The sequence below is a fragment of the Xiphophorus couchianus genome, chromosome 15 (genome assembly GCF_001444195.1).
Source record: "Xiphophorus couchianus chromosome 15, X_couchianus-1.0, whole genome shotgun sequence".
NCBI classification, from domain to species: Eukaryota; Metazoa; Chordata; class Actinopteri; order Cyprinodontiformes; family Poeciliidae; genus Xiphophorus; species Xiphophorus couchianus.
Window position 1 is genome coordinate 5449975 of NC_040242.1, and position 26265 is coordinate 5476239.

At 34.5% G+C, this 26265-nt stretch overlaps 1 protein-coding gene across 4 annotated transcripts in view; it reads left to right on the plus strand.

The window, feature by feature from the left end:
* Positions 1–26265, plus strand: part of ryr3 (ryanodine receptor 3) — a 138575-nt gene that overhangs the window by 10325 nt on the left and 101985 nt on the right. For 2 of the 4 annotated variants that reach the window (XM_028040613.1, XM_028040614.1), the window contains exons 2-5: positions 10730–10849; positions 14823–14927; positions 19522–19542; positions 25335–25409. In XM_028040613.1, coding sequence (XP_027896414.1) covers positions 10730–10849; positions 14823–14927; positions 19522–19542; positions 25335–25409 — 321 coding nt within the window. The remainder of the gene's footprint in view (positions 1–10729; positions 10850–14822; positions 14928–19521; positions 19543–25334; positions 25410–26265) is intronic. The other 2 variants (XM_028040615.1, XM_028040616.1) reach the window with 1 other exon arrangement.

A 26265-nucleotide genomic window follows, 5' to 3' on the forward strand; every position in this document is an offset into this window, starting at 1 on the left:
GGCCTATCACAATAATCAATAAATCAATTAATTGCATGATAAATTAAAACAAGCTATAATTTCCATTGGCATGATTTATCGTTTATCTCTTTTTCTCTCTTTCTAGCAAAAACTGGAGGATTAAAGTTTTCAGTTTAGTGCTTTGGTCTCAACTAGGACAGTTTTGTTTACAAAGACTTTAGGATTCATTTTATTTGTTGTTTTGTTTATTCATTTTTGATATTTCAAATGTCTTCCAGTTCCAGTGTTTAAATGTTCGTTAGAATTTAAAGTTTACTGGTTTTAGAACGTGTTCTTGCATTATTATTTTGCCATTACCATTATATTATTTAAAAAAGGTCTCAAAACAACAATATTATTGTTTATCGCAATAACTGCTGGAACAATTTATCGACCAGCAAAATTCATCATTGTGACAGGGTCACACTTAGTGTTTAGTCTAGAATCTAGTGGGCCACATAAAAAGCTACGGCGGGCCGGATCTGGCCCACGGGCCTTGAGTTTGACACATGCGTACTTAATGATGTATTTTCTGAGGAGGTAATTGTGCAGCACATAAAGTTTGAAACACAAACAGCGCTAACGGTTAGCTGTTTGGCTCTACGCCGGTCGATGCCTTAACTTCTCCTAATCTCGGCTCCTTTTCGCCTCTCACACATAAGCGACTTGTTGAGTCTCTTCACGCAGCATTTCTGCTGAACAATGAAACAGAAACTCACTCAATTGTTTCTTTCTGGTTAGCTGGATGAGTTGCTCCTGCATGCGTGGAGACTTTCATTATTTAGAGGCAATATGCATGCAAAGTAAGCCCAGAAAATCCAATTAGTTAGGAGGACACCACACAGGCGGCAGCGGAATATAATTTATGTTTTCTAACATGTAGCCTAATGTGAAATGCATTATTCATTTTGACCTGTGCATTTATGCACTTGTACTTATACATACACCTACACAAATAATTCATGCTTATATGTTTGTGCATAAAGAACAACTCTGGCCGCATATTAGATGCATCCATCCATTAGTTGCCCAAGGTATGATAGATAAGCAAGGCAGAGAAAAATGGCTCTGTTGGTATACTGCATTAATATGTGATGTATGATTTAAAAATTATATAAAACTCTGCTGCACAAGTACTGATATAAAGGAAAGGGTTGGTTAAAGCTGGAGATCAGTTTAAATTTTTTTTAAATATAAATAGGGAAGCAGAAGTGAGTTGTTTGTAGAAGGAGCTACAAATAATTTTTTGAATTGTTTAATTTTAGTTGTATTTTTAGCCTATTTTAACATTGTATTCATTGGACATCTAATTTTAGTGTAAAACATCTTTTTACACTAAAAGCTGCTTTACTGTTTTATGACACATGATTTGCTTAAATCTCACATATCGTCATTTGTGAAATTTTTCCCTTTCATTTAAATATTAATTCCCCTGCTTAAAGTTTAGAAATATGTAAGGAAAACGTCTAAAACAGTGAAAGCAATCGAAAAGCCGTTGAGAATATTGCTGCATTTGACGACGTTAAATACAGAAAACCAACCAGCAGCTAATAAAAAATGTCCAGCCAAGAAGAAATAAGAAATTTAAAAGTCTGTTGGTCTGTTGTGACAAAATTCATAATTTGGAAAACTGAAATCCTTGCAGAAAGCAGTTGCAGATGATATAATCTGCTCCAATTCTGACCTGCATTGTTACACTGACTCAGCACTCTGTTTCTTCCAAACAGCTGTGGCCCCAAATATGTTTTTGTTTTTCTGAAATGTGCAGTGGTTGTGTAAAACATAGCAGCAGTGAATGGAAGCAGCTGAAAGTCTCGTTTTTCCACACATAATCTGTTTTACCTGACATAATACTGCACTGCATTGATGTAAAAAACTAAATATCTATGATGAGAAATTAGTTTACAGTTGCCAATTTTTACCATATAATTTTACTCTAAAATTATATGTTACATCGGCTATAATGGGAAAATATTGGCTTTCAATCTATTGTGAAGGAATTTTGCAGCTGAAGCAAAGATATTGTGGGTGAAACATGTTGGAGGAACATTTGAAAAGACAGATTAAATAATTCTATCTGTTACCTAAATGATGTTTTAATTGTTTCTCAATCCTGGAGCAGAAAGTGTTTAGAAAAAAAGATAAAATGAGCTTTTTTACTTTTAAAAAAGTTTTAAAAAATCTCACTTTATCTTTTTTGTTTGTGTTGCCAATGATATAATACAGATATGGAAAGTTTTTTTTGTAAAGAACAGTTGTGCTCTGCTGATTCTTACTCATTTGGGTCCTAGAGAGACTCCGCAAAGCCGATTTTTGTGGGAAAATTTATTTTGAAATCATTTATCTGCTTTGTACTATAAAGACTTGTGGGGATTTATTTCTGTTTTTTTTGTTTGTTTGTTTGTTTGTTTGTTTTGCTGTGAAGACTTGTTTGATTTTCTGGATCTCAAACATAATTAAGTTTGCTTTTCACTGTGGTCGGGTTTGGTTTTCGTGGATTCATTTTGGCAATTTTGGTGAGAGTGGCATGATACTTTGTCAATAAATGCTGATCTTTTTGAAAAACATTAATTTTTTACACAACTTAGCAAAAAATAGAGAGAATTTACTATTTAAACAAAATCTAAACCTTGCGCTAAAAAAATCTGACTTTGTTTTCTGTTTGAAATAACTGCCAGATAATTGCATTTTCTTTGGTAGTTTTATTTTTACTAACTTGATAGAGTTTCTTATAACACTTTCACTACAGTGAACTCAGAAAACAGTTTTTGTGTGGCCTGATTTTCTACACTTTCTTCCATTTATTGATGTTTTAAAGCAGCAGACTGAAGCACAACCGCAGGAGGACAGCTCTGCCGATCGGAACCAACATTATTCTGTTAGAAATGAAAAGTTAGCGTTTTCTCTGAACCTCTTCTGAACATTTTACTGAGAGAATACTTTATTAGCCATTGCAGGGAACTGTAAGGGAATACAGATTTATTGTAAGAAACAAGTGATAAGCCAAAAGAAAAGGAGAAATCTTTAACCATTTCTCATTTTCTGCAAATAAAAACTGAATTTTTGCTTATAAATTCAGACATGTTGTCAGTAGTTCATAGAATAAAAGAACAATGTTCATTTTACTCAAACAAAGACATATAAAAAGTAAAATAAGAGAAACTGATCATTCTAAGTGGTTTCTTAATTTTTTCCAGAGCTGTATGTTTAGTCTTTTACGGCCACTAAAGGATTTTCTTTCAGGACCACACATCCATCTTTCCAGCCACCATGCAGATATTTTTTCACCAAGATGTAAAGTTTTAGTTTGAAATTTTCTAGAAAAAACAATGACATTTCTGAGCTCCAAAAATTTAAAATATGCTTTAAAAAAAAGAACTGATATTTTTAGATGAATCTCAGAAACATTCTAGAAAAAAAAGAAAAAACAACATTTTTGAGCTCCAAATGTTGAAAATATGATAGAAAAAAAAACTCCCAGAAATGTTTGGATTAACATCAGAAATTTTCTAGGAAAAAGAACAAAACATATTCCTATAAAAACTAAAATCAGATAAACTGAACTGTTTTAAGTGGTCTCTTAATTTTGTCCAGAGCTGTATGTTTAGCCTTTTGTGACAATTTGACTTTTTAAATGCTAGAAAAGGTTTCACATTCCTATAACTTGTACTCGGAAATGTTCAGTACCTGCAAGAAGTTGCACAAGACAGATTGAATGATTTATATGAAGGGTCTGCAGCTGCAGCTCTGCAAATGGCTTTTTGAATGAAATAACAAGGAAACATTTCATATTTTTAAAATAAAAATACAAAACAAATGCAGGTTGTAGCAGTTTTTTAGTATTTTATGACTTAATTTCACAAAACAGAATGAGACTAAAAATACTGGTAGTATTTTATAATAAAAATGTTTCTTGTCATTATGTTGAACAACAATAAATTACAACATATTTCCCACTGTAGGAATATATATGTTGTTAGTTTACAAAAATGTCTTACGTTTTAGTTAGCTGAACTGAAAGAAAAAGTGGCTTTTGGGATTGTAAAGCTTACAGACACAGCTTACAGGATATTCATGTTTTAGAGCGGCCTAGTCAAATCCAAATCCCAAATCCAGTTGACACTGAAAATTGATATTCAGATTCTCTCCGTTCAGTCTGAGTTTGAACTCAAAATGTCAAACAATTTAACAATAATGTAGCAGTAATGTATTATTTTTTAAGTTTAATTTGTTTAAATATTCATTTTTTTCAAACCTAAGTTGATTTTCTGTTTGTTTTTTTTATGAGTTTTTTGGTCCACTGTGATCATGCATTTTGTGAAAACGAAACAAACACTGTAAAATCACAAAGCTGAGGTTGTGCTGAAAATAACAATGCCAAAAAAGGCAAGGTAAATCGTTTTTAAGGTGAAAATATAAGAATAAATTCAAAATTAGACCACAGACCTTACAGAGTTAGCAATACTATGTCAATAGCATGTTATTTTTTCAGTTTAACTGGTATAAATACTCATTTTTTCCAACCTAAGTTGATTTTTCTCCTCCAGCAGAAAAAGTCCTTTCTATGACAACATTTGCGGCTCTAATGCAGATGATCAGGCTCTTGTTTTCACACATCTACACAGTATCTGCTTCTCTCCAAATGTTGTTAGCAAAGCTTCACTAAAAACACCCAGCTAAGGCCGTATACTTAGCACCCCGCCTGACATTTATGAGAAACACGACTCCCGCCAAGCCAGACCAGTTTAAACAGACTGCACTCGAAGACGGTGTGAACAAGGAGACACGTTTTCTGGAATTCTTCTAATTAATTTGGATTTCAAACATGTCTTCTGTCTTTCAAAAAAACTCAACAAGCGTTCCTCTCTCAAGTATATCGAGAAGCAAGTGCGTCAAAATAGCAGCAACAGATTCAACTTTTCTCAAGTTCACATTGGTGGCAGCGGCGGGTGAATTGTAGGAGTTTATTTGGCACGCAGGAGCATCGGGAGAGATCTCGGGTTTCGTTCGGTGGATGCATCAGGTCTCACACATACACACACCTGCTGCTGTCACACACACGCTGGTTATCTAGCACAAAGATGAACAGGAAGAACAAACAGGATGAGAAATACTTGTGGTTTATTCTGGAGGGTCAACACACCCAAAAGCACCAAGAGAAACCAAACGGTTGCGAAAGAAACCAGCATATTTTCCTGTTCTCGCTGTGTTATAACAATGATGTTGGTGCAGACATGTTGAAGACGGGTGGGAGAGGCCAGGGTCAAGTTCCCCCCTCTGCACACATCCACCCAACCCTCACTTTCCTCCTCCTACCAGAGCCCTATACATAGTAATGAAGCTGCTTCTTATCTGTCTAGCTGTCTAGCAGATGGTCACTCTGCTGTCGCAAAGATCGCTGTGCTTCAGCGTCTCCAGATTCTCTGGCTTGGAACCAAGTCAGGAGTGCAGAGGCAGAAACTGTGTCAAAATGTCAGCCACACATGGCCGCTTCATTAGAACCTGAACCTTTTTTTATTGGTGATAAGACCCGTGAAAAATCTGTCAAATATGATTCTATTTATTGGCCGCTATGTCGGCCGTTTCTGCTTACTCGTCATCTTTCCGTCTAGACAGCGTTCGGTCTAAACTTATAAACACAATTTTAAAAGTTTCTAGTTTTTTTGTCTTGTAGATGTCGCAAGATACAACTTAGTTGGGTCTGAAGTTAGCATCCAAAGCCGGGAGTTTAGGTCAAAGTAAAGCGTTTGGAGTCAGACTGAACACTTCTGCTTGAAGTTTATATTATAAATGTACGCAAAGCTTTCACGATATTCTGCTGATGTTAAAAAAACACAGTTTCGCAATTCCTGTGTTTCCGTTAAATAACAAATGCAATTGAAGTCACGTGTGAATAAGCTGGTTATTAAGAAATTAGTGCTGAGATATGTATAAAAATACTAGCGCTCATGCTAGCACTCATGCTAGCGTAATAACTTTTGATCAAAAACATGTTTTTCAAAATTATCATGTTTTCATTAAGCAAATTTATTTTAGTAATTCAAATTTGTGCAATTGTATGGACAGTGGAAACACAGACAGAGAAACTGAACATTTTAAAGTGTTTTCAGTGTTTCTTTATCCCATAGAGCAGCAGGATAAAACTCATAAAACGCAAACTCATTTTCGTTTTGGGCCAAATCCAGATCATCAATGCTCTTAAAGGGCCGGTTGTGCCAGAATGTATTGATAAAACCTGTTCACAAACTGTTAAAAGATCAATGAATCCTTAAAATTAAATATTATTATTGAGCATATTTTCAGTCCACTAGAATTTTCTGATATTTTTTTCTATAAAAAATCAAAGTGTTTGGAAATTTTTTGCAATATTTGAGCTTCTTTATGACGGTAAATGTGACTTTTTATTACTCGCTGTATAGATCATGGACTATAATCTGACATCAGTTAAAGCTGAGGCAGCTGTTTAGTACAAGTAAGAAAGTTTTTGACAATTTTTGAGAAAAATCTGCAATAAACTCCCAGTTTTTTGCTCAATTTGATGATTTTGTGTGAATTTCCATGATAAATCTCAAGAAACTGGAGGAACTGATTGATATAATTTTAACAATAAACAGATAAAAACTACATTGATTTGATTGATAACATAATATTTAAGCTCACTTAGTGTTTAGTCTAGAATCTAGTGGGCCACATAAAAAGCTACGGCGGGCCAGAGTTGGCCCATGGGCCTCGAGTTTGACACATGTGGGTCAGACAGTATACTGAAGCCACAGAAATGCTAACTACCAAGTTTTGTTGTGGTTACAAAGAAACCACGTTATAATTTATTGAAATATAAGTTGCGTTTGATTTTTCTGTTGGAGCTTTAAGGTTTAGTTGTAACATTTTAAACCAGTGGGACTCAACCGCTGCTGTTTTACAGGAACACGCTGACAAATAGAGGTTGTGCATAACTGTGTTTTAATGAGGTGGAAAATGCCAAAAGTGCCAATAAACAATTCATACTTGCAATTTTCTCTGCTTCTGATATTGAAGTTTGAGCTGCTCAACGACCTCTAACCTCAGGCGGTGTTCATTTTGTTTCTCTGGGTTGAAGACTGCAGTGCGCCAATATTCTCTCTGAACCCCAGGATTCACTGTCTCTGTTTTGCTGCAATATTTAGAGGTGAACAGCTTTTGTTGAGGAAATCAAATATTTCAGAAACGAAGTTTTTCTGCTGTTGCTGAGTTTAAACATTTCAGGCTTCTGGATAAATCACTAGAGAGTTATACTGGTTTAAAAAAATTTTGCCATCTTGTTTGGAAAGCGCTATCTCTGAAAGTAGAAGATATGAAAGAAGTTTTGTTTTATGATGAACAGCAATTTACAAAAAAATTACAGAAAAAGGATTGGGGATCTACAAAAATTTAAACTAAACTGTCAAGAAGAATAAAAATGATTTATGGTTTTTATACTCAAAATGTTTGTCAGTCATTACTTTCTAGAACACAGATGTCAAACTCAGGGTCCGTGGGCCAAATCCGGCCCGCCATAGCGTTATATTTGGCCCTCTAGATTCTAGACTAAACACTAAGTGTGCTTATGTTATCAGTCAAATCAATGCAGTTTTTATCTGCTTACTGCCAAATTATATCAATCAGTCCCTCCAGTTTCTTGAGAATTGTCATGAAAATTCACACAAAATCAACAAATTATTAGTTTTGCAGATTTTCTCATAAATTGTCAAAAACTTTCTTACTTGAACTAAACAGCTGCCTCACCTTTAATTGATGTCAGATTATAGTCCATAATCTATACAGCGAGTTATAAAAAGTCACATTTACTGTCATAAATAAGCTCAAATATTTCCTAATTTGTACCACAAACACTTTGATTTTTATTGCAAAAAATCATTTAAAAAAAAATCATGAAATCCTGGAGGGACTGAAAAGATGTTCAATAGTCTTTCATTTTGAGAATTCATTGATCTTTTAACAGTTTGTGATCAGGTTTTTATCAATACATTCTGACACAACCGGCCCTTTAAGAGCATTTATGATTTAGATTTGGCCCAAAACAAAACAGAATTTGTCACCGCTGAACTTCAAAGTTTTATCACTTAAAGTTTTGCACAAATAAATACTGAAAAAACTCCTTAATTCTTTGCAAAATAGTTTAAGATTACACGAAGAGTGTCTGTGAACCTTAATCTTCAATTCTTGCCACAGATTCTCAATTGGATTTAGATCTAGACTTTGATTAGGCCATTATATTGCACAAATATACTTTGAGCTAAAACTGTTGTTTCGTAGTCCAGTGAAAAGGTTTAGATTTTATAGATACTTTAAAATCATGTTCTATTATCAGGGGTGTTCAAAGTGTGGCCCGGGGGCCATTTTGAGGTCTTGGACTGATTTGTTTTGGGCCACAAACTGCAGTTCAAGAATCATACAGATTTGTTTATCAAACTTTTTTGTTTTTAATCAGAGTGAAATTATTACTCACATAATTTTCTTAAGTACAACACAAAGTACTCGTCTTTTTCAAGAAAAGCACGTATATCCAGAGATTTGATCAAATCAGCTTTTATTTTGTTTCTTTCACTTGTCTCAGTGTAGCAACCGTTTTGAAAGAAAGTGACCTCAATTCTGTAATTATAACTGTGTATAAATTTGTTTTTTAACGTACCAAATAATTTTTATGCTTTGTGAATAATATCCCTTTTCTACAAAAACAAAATCAGATTACTTCACTTGCTTGATTTTATTTTTTTAAATTTTTTCCCCAGCGAAGTCCTACTTCTGATCTGTACAGGATGTTTTAATCTTTATATGTCCAAAATTATTACATTTGAATTGAAAACAGGATTTGCAATTACATTCTCAGTTGGGTTTAAAAAATAAACAACAAAAATTTAAACATAAAAACAAGTGAGAAAGAAAACTGCACTAGTTGGAAGGCTTTCAGATGACATTTTATTCTATAACTTTAAAACTATTTAAAAGCCAAACGGCCTGTCTCATGTCTTTATATGTAAAAACCTGGAGCTGGTTCGCATGCAGGCATAAAGATAGTTTGTTGAGTAGCGATGCCAGAGCCTGCTGGGTCATAAGGCCTCCAGAATGTCAAACAGCCAAATAGAAAGAGATTTATTTACTTGATTTTAATGAAGTGTGAAGCCTTTGGTCTCTCAGCTGACTGGATGAAGTTTCTGCATCCTGAAACAACAAACCAGTTCTGCAAACTTTTTGACTTCCCTCTTGTAATCTTTAGATTTTCTAAATCAAACCAGAAATATTTCCAACTTTGCATTCGCTTCTAATTTTCCACCTTTAGAACCAGTCAGCCGCTGTTTTAAACATTTTTAGGAGCATTTATCGCCGTTTCTGTCTAAATCTGTGTGTGGGATGTAAGTTGGCTGGAGACACACACACACACGCGCACGCCCACGTGAAGAAAATCAATGAGTGTGTGTGTTGGTTGACCCTCTGCAGCCCGACAGAGTCAGATGTTCTATTGTTGGCTGGACTGATTGAGTCGAGGCTTTTTTCTTCCCCTCCTGGTCTTAGAAATAATATTCTGTTATTGATTAACATAGTTATTTGTCTTTCCCACCGGTGCATTTGTTGCTATGAATGTAATTACAAATATGTGGTTCTCACCCCATAAATAATGCACATCAAAGGAGTTTTCTTTCCAATAATTGTCTCTTTCTTTCTTTTCACCACAAATTAGTAAACACGACGGTGGCCTAGGGCTGTTGTAGGCAGAAAAAAGGAGAAAATCACTTCAAAAGTACCAAATTTTTGACTTTTGAAAGTCAGACATTTCCAAAAAAATTTTCTAGAAAATGTTTAATATGAATCTAAAAATTTCCAAGTTGTTTCTAGCAAATTTTCAAGTTTTGAAAGTCAGAAATTTCCCAGTTTTTCCAGAAAATTTTGCTTTGTTTTGAAAGTCAGACATTTCTAGGTCTTTTCAAGAAGATTTTGGAGATTAATTTCCAAGTTGTTTCCAGCAATTTTTTTAATTTTGAAGGTTTTTTCTGAAACCATTACTCAGTAAATGCGACGGCAGACTATGGTCATTGTAGATTGAAACAATGGAGGAGAAAATCACTTAAAAAGTCCAAAATCTTTGACTTTTGAAAGTCAGGAATTTCCAAGTTTTTCTAGTAAATTTCTGAGATTAATCTAAAATGTCCAAGTTGTATTAAGCAAATTTTCAAGTTTTGAAGGATTTTAAAAAAAATCTTCATTGCCGATGTAGACAGACAGGAATAAGAAGAAAATCGTTTAAAAAGTAGAAAATTTTTTACTTTTGAAAGTCAGAAATGTCCAAGTTTTTTCTAGTAAATTTCTGAGATTAATCTCAAAATTTCCAAGTTGTTTCTAGCACATTTTCAGGTTTTGAAACTCAGAAAGTCTTTTGTAGAAAATTTGAGAGATTAATCTCAAAATTTCCAAGTTGTTTCTAGCACATTTTCAGGTTTTGAAACTCAGAAAGTCTTTTGTAGAAAATTTGAGAGATTAATCTCAAAATCTTTGAGTGTTTTGCTAGAAACGTACTCCTCCAATTTTAATTATTTCTACCTACAATGGCCCTCGGCCTCCACCGTCGTACATTAAATGCAAGATGAAGTAGTTGTCATACTTTTCTAACTTCTCGGTCAGGGAGGCATGTTGTTTATCTCCGTTCGGTCGCTATCGGAACATTATTGGCATTAACACTCCTGTCTCTCCCTGGCAGGACGATGAGGTGGTGCTCCAGAGCGTGGCCACCATCCAGAAGGAGCATCGCAAGTTCTGCCTGGCCGCGGAGGGACTCGGAAACCGCCTGTGTTACTTGGAACCCACCTCTGAAGCCAAGGTGGGAACGGCGCACAGCTTTGTGTAAACTTAGATGATTTTATAGAGAAATGTCGTCAATAGAAGCTGATACAGCTGGAGAAAATGTGTGAGAATCCTGTTTTATTGCAGTAGTAGAGTTTCACTCAACACAGAATCTGAGAACGTCAGTTTTCTTCAATGCAGTTTCACAAAGTTGGTATTTAAATGTAGCTCAGGAGATAGTATGGAACTAAATTGGGGCCATAAAGTTTGTTCTGAAGTAAAAGAAAAAAGTTATTATATCATTAATTATTAAAGTAAAAATGTCATTCTATAATGCAAATCATAGGGATTTTCTTCCCAATAATTAACTCTTTTTTCTTCTGAAACCTTCACTGCAACTCAGTAAATATGACAGCGTACTAGGACCATCACAGAAAGAAAAAAAAAGAGAAAATTGCTTTAAAATTTGAACATTTCTGACTTTTGAAACTCAGAAATTTCCTAATTTTTTCTAGAAAATTTGTGAGATTAGTTTGAAAATATCCAAGTTGTTTCTGGCAGACATTTGAGTTTTGAAAGTGAGAAATTAAGTCAAGTGTGAAATTAATCTCAAAATTTCGGAATGTTTTGGCAGGAATTTACTCCTACTTTTTATTTTTTTCTCTCTACTATGACCCAAATACGTCATCGTACGTTAAATGCAAGATGAAGTAGTTGTCATACTTTTCTAAATTCTTGGTTTCTATCTGAACATTATTAGCACTAACACTCTTCTCTCTCTCCAATAATTGCTGATTTTTTCTGAAACCTTCACCATAACACAGTAAGTATTACAGCAAAAACAACAAAGAACAAAATGAAAAATCACTTTGACACCCCTCCGTAAGGTTACTCATCTTCTTTTCAGTTTCAAACTTTTTTTCCTCTTTAAATCAAACTTTGTGGCACCAATTTAGCTCCATAACAATCCCTCTCTGGAGACATTTGTGTTGCATTTCTACGACGGCATGTTTACTGTCCAGCAGGAATCTTTGCACACAGTCTTTACATGTTGGGGTGATAATCTCACGATCGTAAACCTCTCCGCCGCCAACACGCTCTTTATGAGCTGTGTGCACTCCGACACGTTCGGCAGGATTTAGAGGCGCCACAAAACAAAAGGAGCTCTAAGTGGGTTTTGAATTTATTTTTAATATTGATTTAGAAGCCTGAAAACACGTTGAGGAAAGCTGAAGCTTCTTTGACCTTTGAGTTTTTCTTTTTGTTTTTTGTGTTACATCTTTTGCGTCTTTTGGACACAAAAATGCTTAAATATTGCTAGAGAAATGTTACTAGTATATTGCTTTAAGTTATTTTGAAAGGCATAAGATCCCAAAATACACAATCTGGCCAGATTTAATGCTGTTTGCTGCAACCCAAGTATGCAAAGATGAAATGAATTAAACTAACTATGTTGAAGCTAATGGATTTAAGTTATCTCCAAAAGGTTAAAATGACTTAGTTTTCTTTTAATTATTGTGTTTTATTTTGAAAGTAAATGTGTCTGTGTGTCACTTCCTGGCTGTCCTGCTTGTTCAGTTTAATTGTTTACACTTGTGTCTCGTTACTTTTTAGCTTCTCTCCTCTCAGTTTGTCAGATTTCCTGATGTGTTTTTGCTCCCAGCTTCTAGTGAGTCATTTACGTTTACTGGATTTTACTTTCTTTATTTTTTTCATATATTAAAAATTGTGATTCTCACAGTGTCATTTTTAGGTTGCTATTGCACCTAATGAAAGTGTTTTAACTAGACTATTGACATATGTTAGTTTTTAAACTCTGTCTTGCATGAAGACTTTGCATAGAAGGGAAATATTTACCAAAATTTAACTTCAAAGGGTAAAATTCACATCTGTTCTATAGTACCTCTATACCAAAATAACTCAGCTAACTGGATACATTAATACAGACTTTTTTGCATTATCAAGCTTAGTTTTAGTGATTTGGAAGTGCTGTAACTCTACATTCATCATGGTGAATGTTTATTTTAAGCTCTTTCTTTGTCATACTGTCAAAGTTTATTAATCTTTTTCTCTAATTTCTGAGCTTATATCTCCATAAATACCACCACACTTGCCCTTTATTAAAATATCTGAATAAAAAAGTTTTTCTCTTTTCTCTGAGTTTAACTTCTAGACACAAGTTTCCCTCTAAGTTTCTTCATCTTCATGTTTTAGTGATTCCCTCCTTCATACAGCTGTGTTACTAGTTTGACCTTTTGAAGTGATGGAGCGTTTTTATGTTAATCCCCTTTTAAAATACATATGTAAGAGAAGAAAAACATCACGAATGTGCAGACCAGGGTGACTGGGATAGAATAATATGGTTATAGACAGTTAGACTGATCATATGACGTCTTTATCTAGTTCAGGGGTGTCAAACTCATTTTTGTTTTGGGCCAAATCAAGGGCCTGTTGTGCCAGAATGTATTGATAAAACCTGTTCACAAGCTGTTAAAATATCAATGAATCCTTAAAATTAAATATTATTGAACATCTTTTCAGTCCCTCCAGGATTTTGTGATTCGTTTTGTGATTTTTTGGAATAAAAATCGAAGTGTTTGTGCTACTAATTTGGAAATATTTGCACTTATTCATGACTTTAAATGTGATTTTTTTATTACTTGCTGTATAGATCATGGACTATAATCTGACATCAATTAAAGCTGAGGCAAGTACAAGTATGTACTTGTAGTTAGTACAAGTAAGAAAGTTTTTGACAATTTTTCAGAAAAATCTGCAATAAACTCCCAGTTTTTAGCTCAGTTTGTTGATTTTGTGTGAATTTCCACACTGATTCCCAAAAACCTGGAGGGACTGATTGACATAATTTGGCAGTAAACAGATAAAAACTGCATTGACTTGATTGATAACATAATATTTAAGCTTGTTTAGTGTAGAATCTAGATGGCCACATAAAAAGCTACAGCGGGCCGGATTTGGCCCACGGGCCTTGAGTTTGACACATTTGATCTAGAACTAGAGCTACTGTCTTGTAAGTTTAGTGAACATTTTAGAAGAAACGTTGTTGTAAAAACACAGATGTGACAAATTGCATTCCAAACATGTTTTAAAGATATTTTTTTCTTTGCAGATTGAGCATCAAATAACCAGAAAAAACAAAAATATGCATTTGTTCGGATGTTTCCATCACAGCAAGTAGGAAATCTGAGTTAATTAATGCAGCAGAAAAATCTGAATCGTTCAAACAGTTTTTAATTAAATATTGTTTTGTATGATGTTCACGCCAGCTAACAAAACCCATATTGTACTTAATATTTATAATTACTCAATTAACTTTAACTTGTAATGTAAAATATTGCAAAGCTTAGGGAAAATAATGTATTGTTTTCCAACTGTATTACATAAAGTTCTGAAAGCCAAATTTACCCTAATGCAGCACTGCCAATTTTCTAATCATAGTCTAAAGAAATCTGTTTGCATTGCTTATTTTAAACCTTTAAAAATTGATCTTGTTTACAGTATAATTAATTTATACTGTGGTAAAATATTGCTGCATTTTGACCAGTATAATCTATTATTATTTATATATGTATAATTATGCTTTAATAAATCACCAAACCCTGTTTGTTGATCATAAATTCTGTAGCTTTTAACCAGTTTTTCGTTTTTGTTATTCACGGACGATGTTTTCTCTCTAGGTCACTCCATGCATATCAGATACCACCTTCATACATTTTGAATTTTAAATCCTAAAAGTGTTTCTAAAATAGTTTTACTCTAAAGTATTGGGTCTCAGGTTTAACCAAGTATTTTTATATCAGATAGAGGAGAAAGGCGAGAAGCTGCTGTTTTCCTTCTGCAGCCCCAAACGTAACATAAGAAGAAATTCAAGAAACATAAAACTCTGTTTCTAATTAACCGTGGAGCAGTGATGTGTTTTTCATTACTCATATAATGAATGTGTGATTTGATTTGCCCTCCGTTTGCCTTTCTGCCCCTCTGTCCTGCAGTATGTTCCTCCAGACATGTGCATTTGTAACTTTGTGCTGGAGCAGTCGCTGTCGGTCCGCGCCCTGCAGGAGATGCTGGCTAACACTGGAGCGAGCAGCGAAGGGGTGAGTACGTTCTTCAAACCTCTGCTTTATGCGCAGCGTTCAGTGACCTTTAACCTTTCCACATTTTCTCCTGGTACGACCACAAATTTAAATAAGAGTAAAGTGGTGGAAATATTGCAAAGTTTAGGGAAAATAATGCATTGTTTTCCAACCGTATTAAATAAAGTTCTGAAAAGTGTGGTGTGCACATGTTTTCAGCCAAATTTACCCTAACACTCCTAATTAGAATATAGCATATAGTAGCGCCTGCAGCTGTACCCACTGAGCACAACTTGAGATTTTCCTTTAAGTAGTTATGGGATTTTTTATTATCTAATCTCTTTACGATCAACAAAATTGCGGAGAAAAAAGGACATTTTTGTGAAAACGTCTGGTACGTAGCGGACATCTGTGTGAGTCTGGGGGGTTGGTACGTCTTACACCTAAGTGTTATTAGTCAGTCTCTTTTTGTTTATTTTCTTTCAAAAATATTTTTAATACAGGTTTTTCAATACTTTATTGTATTTAAACCATTCTTTTATTCCTTTATTTGTTGCTTAGTCTTTAAGCCTGCACATGACATTATGTGTAATGTGCTCTAAAGATTTGAATCAAATGGAAAGGATAATAAAAAATTCAATAATCATCAGATAAACAATGCAAGTTTTTATGAATTTACTGAAATATCCAGCAGACAGGAACTACTGTTTGCCAAACCTCTCAAATAACTCCTTAGAAATCAAGTTGTTGGTGCTTAAATACAGTTTTCTGCTTGTTAGACTGTATATTTGATATTTTACATTAAAGCTGCTAAAGAAATTGGAACAAAATGTCTTCAATTCAGTTTTCTTATAAAATGCAAATGGAAAAAAGGAGTATCATCATAAGATACCTTAAAAGATGAATGAATAAATCAATTCTTGGTCCAAATTCAGTTAATCTCAGTCCAATAATGTAGATGCAGATTGTATCTTTAATGCTTTTTGATAAAGTATTAATTAGGGAAGTTCATGTGATTTTCTTTTGGGAATCCTTCAACCTAAACAAGCATGTGGCTACAGTGGAGAGAAACCAATCTCTCTTAACAGCCAACTTTCAAAGAAAACCTTTTAAAGATATTTAAAAAGCCTGAAGACTATGGGGAAATTTTCCTGCCATAATTCAAGAGCACACATTTTCAGTCTGAAAGCAGGATTTCATGTCTTGTTTTTAAACTTTAAATACTCGTGCTTACATTTTCAGTCTGAAAGCAGGGTTTCATGTCGTTTGTTTTTAAACTTTAAATACTCGTGCTTACATTTTCAGTCTGAAAGCAGGATTTCATGTCTTGTTTTTAAACTTTAAATACTCGTGCTTACATTTTCAGTCTGAAAGCAGGGTTTCATGTCTTTTGTTTTTAAACTTTAAATACTCGTGCTTACATTTTCAGTCTGAAAGCAGGGTTTCATGTCTTTTGTTTTTAAACTTTAAATACTCGTGCTTACATTTTCAGTCTGAAAGCAGGATTTCATGTCTTGTTTTTAAACTTTAAATACTCGTGCTTACATTTTCAGTCTGAAAGCAGGGTTTCATGTCGTTTGTTTTTAAACTTTAAATACTCGTGCTTACATTTTCAGTCTGAAAGCAGGATTTCATGTCTTGTTTTTAAACTTTAAATACTCGTGCTTACATTTTCAGTCTGAAAGCAGGGTTTCATGTCGTTTGTTTTTAAACTTTAAATACTCGTGCTTACATGTTCAGTCTGAAAGCAGGGTTTCATGTCGTTTGTTTTTAAACTTTAAATACTCGTGCTTACATTTTCAGTCTGAAAGCAGGGTTTCATGTCTTGTTTTTAAACTTTAAATACTCGTGCTTACATTTTCAGTCTGAAAGCAGGGTTTCATGTCTTTTGTTTTTAAACTTTAAATACTCGTGCTTACATTTTCAGTCTGAAAGCAGGATTTCATGTCTTTTGTTTTTAAACTTTAAATACTCGTGCTTACATTTTCAGTCTGAAAGCAGGGTTTCATGTCGTTTGTTTTTAAACTTTAAATACTCGTGCTTACATTTTCAGTCTGAAAGCAGGGTTTCATGTCGTTTGTTTTTAAACTTTAAATACTCGTGCTTACATTTTCAGTTTGAAAGCAGGGTTTCATGTCGTTTGTTTTTAAACTTTAAATACTCGTGCTTACATTTTCAGTCTGAAAGCAGGGTTTCATGTTGTTTGTTTTTAAACTTTAAATACTCGTGCTTACATTTTCAGTCTGAAAGCAGGGTTTCATGTCTTGTTTTTAAACTTTAAATACTCGTGCTTACATTTTCAGTCTGAAAGCAGGGTTTCATGTTGTTTGTTTTTAAACTTTAAATACTCGTGCTTACATTTTCAGTCTGAAAGCAGTGTTTTATGTCTTTCTTCTCAAAACTTGTAATGCTTGTACTCCAAACTTCTGCTCACTTTCAAATATTCATTCTGCTCTCTTGAACTTTTCTCCTCGCACTCAAAACTTGTCTCTGCTTGTATCAAACCTCTCTGCTCGCTTGTGAAACATTTTCTGCTCACTTGGAACGAAGAAGTACCGTCGCTTGGCAACCTCTCAACCAATAGAATGCAAGTGTTCTACTGGGTGCGTTTGTTTCCTTCTAGTGGCCGTGCGTGAGTGGCTACTATCAATTGTAGCAAGCTGCGTCGCCCACTGTCTATATCTTTCTATCTATATTACTATATAGATAGAAACATTCAGATCGAAAATGTGTTATTGTGGCAGAAAAATCACCCCCCATAGAAGACAATCTGTTCATGAGTAGAAAAAACTTGAAATAGAAAAATTAACTAATTGGATTTAGACATTTTTAACAGTGCTGTCCCTCTAGTTTACATTTTTTGCATAAAATATTAAACATTTTGAATAATTATCATTCAGCGGATGAAAACTTGCTTTTGTGTACTTGTAGTCAACATATTCACTACATTATTTAAGGCTTCCCAAAGCATTTTGAAAGGTTTTGATAACTTAAAATTCACTAAGTTCAAAACAAATGAGGGAAATATTGTTCTGGGTTCACTGTTGCACCGTCTGCATCCTTGGTTTAAACTGAAAAGCTCGTTTCTCTCGGATCCTGTGGATTCTCTGCTCTTCTCACAGAAGTGTGATGGAAAACAATGAACTTCCTACTGTTAAATATGTTGTGTGAAAGTTCTATTTGCTTAGAAATATTTAGTGAAAATCAGTTAAAGTCAGTAATACATTACACCTTTTGTATAATGCTAAACAGTTCTATAAAAACACTTATATTATCTGATTAATTAGTTGTTGCTTTACTGTTTTAGATTAAATGAGTTTGCTTTGATTAGGCAGATGAATAGACTGCTTTATTTTCCCAACCACAAATATTTACAATCAGCCAAATTGCTCTTTCTTGTAGATGAAATGAAAGGATAATTTATTACTTTGCACAGAAACAGGTGGGGAAGGGGGGAGGCTCATATACAGCTCTAGAAAAAAAATTAAAAGACCACTTAAAATGATCAGTTTATCTGATTTTACTTTTTATGGGAATATGTTTGAGTAAAATGAATATTGTTCTTTTATTCTATGAGATACTGACAACATGTCTGAAATTACAAAAATATATATATATATATTTATTAGCAGAAGATAACAAAAAAAGATGCAGTTCTTTCAAATCTCAAAATAATCCAAAGAAAGCAAATTTATATTCATTTAGAAGCAACAATACTTGTTTTCCCTCAGGAAGAGGTCAGAAATTTATATCTTGTGGAATAACCAGAAGGTTTTCAATGGGGTTCACTCTCTTCAATTTCTCCAGAGCTATAGTTAAAAAAATCTAAAATAAAATCTTTAAATAGAAAATGTATGATTGAAATGAAGGCTGAAGTCATGAGATGGGAATTAGTTTGGTAATCTCTTTCTTTTAAATTTAAAAACAAAGAGAAAACAATGCTTACTTCTTATACGAGCTGATATTATTTGGAATATGTTGCTTGGTATTGCTTGAAGAAGGAAAAAAAAGAAATCACATTTCCTAGTGGATACACGTGGTCTGATTCAATTTATAAAGCAATCCCCCCAAATAACCCCAAATTGTTATTGGATATTTTAACGAGACCACTGGTATTCTAGGAATAAATCGGCTAAATAAGCAAACGTTGTTGTGAAACACAGATGTGGACAGTACAGCACTGTAATTGGGTACAAAAACAAAAACAACCCTGCAATATTTTCACACAAAAAGAAAAGAAAAAAGTTGCAGGCTGTTCTGGGTTACAGTAACCACATTTGTCCTTTCATGCACAACATCGCCCTCTGGCACAGACGGTTCTTTAAGTATCTTACTTTGTACGGCGCTTCGCCGGGGAGTTAGGCCTGCATTGTTATTAGCCTGGGTAGCAGATTTGTTTTGTGCTCCACAGTGCAACATTGTTGGCTGGCCTTGTTTGGCAAGACAACATGATGTTGGCTGGAATACAAACTCTCTGATAGCAAGGCTAATAAATCACCTCCCCCAGTTTCCACTGTAAGGTCCCATTTCTACCCTTTTGCTGCTCAGACTGGTGTAATCGACTGCCGTACATCCCAGTAACACATTCTTCTCACTTGTATTTGTTTGTTACTAGAAAGCCGACCATGAAAAATGGGTAGGTTCATCAGTTTGTTCATCCATCATGTTGCCAGTGTGCATGACCGACCGCTAATTCAAGGGGCCAAACTTCAGGCACTTTCACTCAATGTGATGCTTATTTCTCGACTGTCATAGCTGCATTTGTTAAAGGGAAATCATTCAATCGATGGGGATGTGACAAAATTTGCATTGGAGTGTTGAATAAACTCTCCAGAAAAACATTCAGCTCACATTAGCTATTCTGGAAACTTTTGAAAGCCAATGAAATTCTAAATATGGCAATCTTGAAATAGATGCATTTGTTTTGTTTACATGAGTGAATGTGTGGCCTGACCCCTTCAGTGTGCCAGGCCTTTCAAATTGAAGGTTTGTTTCTTATTCATATGTTTTTTTTTCATTTTAGCTGCATTTTTTTAGAGAAGATTGTGGAGATGTAGTCAAACAAAACCTGTAAATGTAATTAAACAAAACTTCAAAATTGGCAGAGACGTCAGTTTGCTGTCTGTGAGTGTTGCTCTGTTTTCTCTGAGTTTGATCTTTTAATTAAAAATCTAAAAGGTTGACAAGTGTTCCGAAATCAATTCTGAATTCAGGGATTGAAAACATTATTTATGTAGTCTAGTTTCTAATTGTTCGAATTTTCAGAAAACAGTAAAAACTAAACGTAACATGAATAGTATGAAAAAAGATTGAATGAATTATGTAGGAAAGAAATGTATTTGGTGTAGTTGAGGAAGCAATTCAGGAATATTTGACTTAGTAATCCTGGAAATTAGGAAGCAGTTGAGTAAGGATCGGAGAGATTAAGAAAATAAAACCAACAAAATATTAGAACCACACACAAAAAAAAAAACAAATAAAAAAGAATCAAGTCAATATTTTGAGAATAAAGTAAAATAAAATTGTTTTTTTTATTTTTTATTTTACTAATATGTTTTTATTCTTAGCATGTCCCTAATAGTCATAGTGGAGGAACTGAGCAAGAAATTGAATAAAGGAGGAAAGAAGGAAATTAATATCCTGAATTTACCCTTTGTGGGGCAATAAAAGCTGAGAAAAGAATTTAATAAATAAATGAATAAATAAACTGAGCAAACTGCAGAAACAATGAAGTAAATAATTGAAAAAGGAATTGAGCAAAGATGAAATGGGAATGAAATAAGAAAATTAATGACAGATTGGGTAAGGGAAGCAAATGAGGAAATAATTGAGGAAAGGAGGAATTGAAGAGAAAGGGTTGAGTAAACAGTTAGGAGAAAATAATTGAGTAAACCACTGTTAAAGGATGAAAATGAGAAAGGAATATGGGAAAACGTGATTAAGGAAAAAAAAAGAGTAGCTACAGTAGCCAAGAGTTTGAATGATTAGGATTAAGAATGAGAAAATAATAGAAGAAGATGATGCAGTAATAAAAAAAGGAATTATGGACCTAATTAAAGAACTAAGGTACTAAATAATTATCTGCCTATGAGGACTGAGTAAATTACTTGATTAGCATGAAGCCCGCATTTAAATGAGCTCTAGTTTTAGTTATGACAAATTAATTTGAGTTTTGTCAGAGATTTGAGTTTCCAGAGATTACCTTTATGACTTAATGAATGTGTTTGATTGCAAAATGTCCTTTTCACAACAGTAAATGAGGCTTTTAGCTTCAATATTTCAGTCCAGTGTTTCTGTGGATTGATTAATTTTAACACATTTCACTGATTTAATAAATGATGGAGCTAAATAGAGTATATTTTGTATGCAACAATGATCCAATTAACTTCTATAACGTACATGTACATTAACAAGCCGGGATTTCATGTTCAGGATCGTGTTTTGCAATAAGATGGCCGACTCAAAGGTCACAGCAGATCCTGGGAGCCATTTTCCAACAAGGCAGCAGGCCTGGAATACAAGATTACATCCTCCTCTTCCTCTCAGCTTTGGCTTGAAAATCTCCCTGTCTTCTTTTGATTAATTGTTTTTGTCCGTCCCAAATAAACCGTGAAAAATTAAAAAAATCAAAAAGGAGGAATTATCAGAGGGCTAATTTGTGAATCACTTTAGGGCTAACCTTTTTTTGTTTTGTTTTAAAGATGACCTGAGGTAAGGTAATTTTATTTACATGAATTAGAGGAAATACAAACAAAACAGAAAAACAAAATAACTAGATCACATGTCAAACTTAAGGCCAGGGGGCCAAATCAGGCCCGCTGTAGCTTTTTATGTGGCCCTCTAGGCTCCAAATTACGTCAATAGTTTCCTCCAGTTTGTCACGGATCCTGAAAATTCACACAAAATCAACACATCCCCACATTTTTTCTGATCTTACTGCAAATGTTTCTCAAAATTGGTCAGAAATATTGAGTTTAAGTGACTGCTCTGTCAGCCTTACTTGATGTCAAGCAATAAAAAGTCACGTGTAACATCATACATTACCTCAAATATCATAAAAATTCCTTACAAATGTTCATAAACTAGCAAAAAAACCCACAAAAACAATCACAAACCTCCAGAGGAACAGCTATTTATTAATATTTTAACTGTTTAATGGCTTTTATCAACAGATTCTGGCACAACCGCCCCTTTAAGAACATTCAGGTTTTTTATTTGGCCCAAAATGAAAATGAGTTTGACACCCCTGCTCTAGATAAACTAATAGGAGTCTGTCTGGATCCAAAGTTTGCTCCAACTAATAGGTTTTATTTATTTTTCTGGGTTGCTAAGCAGAATAAGAATAAGTACACCAGCAGTTTCTCTGTATAAACTAATAAGACCTAAGCTTCAAATAAATTACATTTGATTACTTCGAAAGAAATTAGATGCCGTTTATATGAGAAGTTTGGAAAAATATATTAAATAACAAAAGAAGTAGCTCCACTGGTTTAATTTTGTACCTCTACCCTGCTGCTAGAGGTTAATTAAAAAGGTAGGTGCTCCTATTTGTGTTTAGTGATGACAGAAAACCCACTTCGTTTCTTCTTGCATAACCTTCCTCCACGTTTCCTCAGGTGTCTGGCAAGTGGATATCGTACTTATTCTTGTTCATCACACGAATAAGCCGTCTGAAGGCCTGTACACAACAAGAACAGAGAATTTTGCTCTTTCTCCCAGAGATTCAAGAACTAAATCACAGATGTCAAACTCATGGCCAGTGGGCCAAATCCGGCCCGCCACAGTTTTTTATGTGGCCCTCTAGATTCGAGACTAGACACTAAGTGTGTTTAAATATTATGTTATCAATCAAATGAATGCAGTTTTTATCTGATTACTGCCAAATTGTATCCATCAGTCCCTCCAGTTTCTTGAGAATTATTGTGGAAATTCATGATAAATCAACAAATTGCGCCAAAAACTGGGAGTTTATTGCACATTTTTTCCAAAAATTGTCAAAAGCTTTCTTAGTTGTACTTAACAGCTGCCTCAGCCTTAATTGATGTCAGATTATAGTCCACGATCTGTACAGCGAGGAATAAAAAGTCACATTTACCGTCATAAATAAGCTCAAATATCGCAAATATTTCCAAACACATTGATTGTTATAGCAAAAAGAATCAGAGAATCCTGGAGAGACTGAAAAGATGTTCAATAATATTATTTAATTTTAATAATTAATTGATATTTTAACAATTTGTGAACAGGTTTTATCACAGCATTCAAGATCTTGATTTGGCCCAAAATCAAAATGAGTTTGACACCCCTGATCTAAATGATATTTTGTTTTTGCAGCTTTGGTTTTTGCAGTCTTTTCTTGATGCATATTATGGGTAGAGCTTTTTTTTCTTCTGTGGTGTCTGAACCGGTTCGGCGGTACCGCTGGTGGGAGAAACCTGTGAAAACTTCCCAGGAGTTCTGCACTCCTGTGAAGTTTTAAATATTTAGGCCAGAAACTGTTTGTTGTTTGGGTAAAAGAACACATTTCTCTGTTGTTGAGTAAGTGTTGGCATTAAGTGTGATCATGTGTTTGTTTTCATCTTTAATTGTGAGCATAATTCTTGTTAGTTCCTCTATCTGTTGCTTGCACTTTGAACTAAATACCAAAAATATAACCCCTCGAGTTTCACAGACTTTACTCAAAGGATGTAAAGTAATGGCAACTCGGATTTAATATCTCACACAAAGGTGAAGTGGAAGATATTAACTTGCAGTGTAAATGTTACAGTGGGGAGGAGAAGCTGAGAGACTCTGCAGATTTTGTATGTTTGCTCACTTGACGAGAATATAAGTTTCTAATCTTTATGGTAGCTTGATTTTGATGAAGACGGAATCAAAAATCAAGGAAATACACATTGCATGAGTTGAAGATAAATTTTCATGTCACTGGAGGAAGTATGTATTAAAATCTTCATCGGCTGCAGAGTTGAAACATTTTCTGCAGGCGTTCAGAAGGTTTTCATACACCTTGGGAAGGATTTGGTGGAAAATCCTTTAGTTTTAGCTACTTATCACATCACAGATTATGTGCAGGATTGAGGTGAAGACTAATGAAATACCTAAAAATGATTCTTCTTCACCAATCATTTCTTCCTGGCTGAGAAAGACAGGTTAGACAGATTCGTTTGAAAAATCTGAATGTTTCCACCTCAATGGTTGGCTGTAAGGATGGTGTTTTTGGGTCATACTAAGCATTCCACTATGAGAAAAAAATACGTTATAAATCTACAGATAGAGGGCAATCAATTGTTATTTTATTTGTCTTGCATTTTTAGATTAACTACACCATCATCTCAGGGTTGTGCCATCTTGTTCTTGATGTCCTGTTTGGTCTTGCTGATGGTAGTTAAAAGGTAGAAATGGAAGAAATTAATTGTGTGAGCAGATGTCTGTCAATGGTAAAGAGTCAAATATTAATTTAACTCAACAAAATGTAAGTTACAAATTTAACTACATGTAATGTGTTCTTTTTGGATTTTTGCTTCATGTTCTGTCTCAACATTAAAATACCATGGAAATGTGAAACTATTGTTGTTTGTGGGCAAAATGCAAAAACAGTAGAGAATCAAGTAGGGCTGCACAGTATATCGCAAAGTTATTATTGCAATTTCACTGTATATAGACCTATTTTATTGTCTTTGCACAAAGATACATCAGTGAAATTGGCAATAAAATGTAATCGCCAGAGCACACACACAGAAATTATATAAAAGTTGTATATAAAAACAAAATATAATACAGTGGAGCCATATCATTTACAATAATTTCTTTACAGCCCCTCTAAAGTCGTTTATAGCGGCATATTTGAATAGTTCGACACCACTTATACCCAAAACCCACAGTGGAAGCCATCTTGGCTGTACTGCATTCATGTTCTTTTTTATATTGCTTACAGGGGTTCAGCCAATCAGTAGCAATGAAAATAAATGCCCCTTCTGGATTGGCTGCTTTCCAATGGCACGTCAAGTTGCATTGTGCTTGAATATTTCAGCTTCTAGCTAGATATCATCCACGAACAAATCCAAAAATGGGTGGATTTTCCACAAATAATTTGGAACTTTGTTCCAGTTTTTTCGTAACAATCCTGATTTAATCCAACATAAATAGCTGGTAAGGTGGTAAAGTCGTTAAAAAACTTCAGCTAAGTTGATTTAACACCAAAACAGCAGAGGAAGTTTTAAAAAAATAAATCCTTGTTTGTCATTATTTAGGGTCTGTGTTCGTAACTTTAACACTTTTCAGTTATTTCACTTTATCACTCGTTGTCGCAACCTTGACCAACTATAATATTGTGCAGCTCTACAGCCAGCTTCCTGTTCCCCCTCTTCTACACCAACAGCATGTAGATTTGGGGACGCGCAGTGATGTTATGGATCTGTTTGTTGGCAGGCGGGTCAGGGAGGCGGACACCGGACCCTGCTCTACGGTCACGCCATCCTCTTACGTCACTCCTTCAGTGACATGGTGAGTATTTACACTCCAATTACTAAGATGGAGATAAATTGTACTTTGATAATTGTTAGACATTCTGTTACTGAGGTTGTGGAGCTGCTATTTTTTTTAAAATGTATTATTAAATATTGACTTTCTTTGAAACTCGGTCCGCTCCGCCATGATGGACGTCAAAACAAATTATGCCCTCCAAAAAAACACAGAGCCTAATATCGGTTTTATTAAGTTGATTTCACAGTAAAAGTGGCCCATTAATGCTGCGCGGTCGTCTGCAGAGAAAGACGCGGGTGAAACCAAACATGTCATTTTATTGTATAACTTTTAATGAGGAAAAATGCTGCGATGGATAGCAGATGTTAATCATAATGACGGTCAGCCCTCGGTGTAACCGTGGATTTGCAGCGAACAATTTTTACAAGGCAAGAAGATTAACGGTCATATATTTTAAGTATGCATGATTAGAAAGATATGAAATATCGCATTATGGAGAAAGTCCAAGTCACCATGTAGACGCCATGTAGTAACCATGGAGACAGTGCCGCACCATCATGTAGCCTAGCATGTTTGGAAAAAAACACTGGTTAGCATCTCGTCTTTTGTACGTTTTTAATGCTGCTCCGATTTAAGGGGAAACGCTGTTTATGACATAGTGACATAAATCATGTGGAGTGAATTCAGGCAGAGTCGATAATTTGATCAACACGTCAGGATGGAGGAGGTACGGGTCGGTTCTAAGCTAGCTATGTCCAACTTTTATAAATACCTCCGTCTACGAGCCCCAACCAGGTGTGTTACTTTCACAGACAAATTAGCTCGACTCAAACAAGTAGAAGCCATGAATAAACTGACAAAAATAACTTTGGAAAAC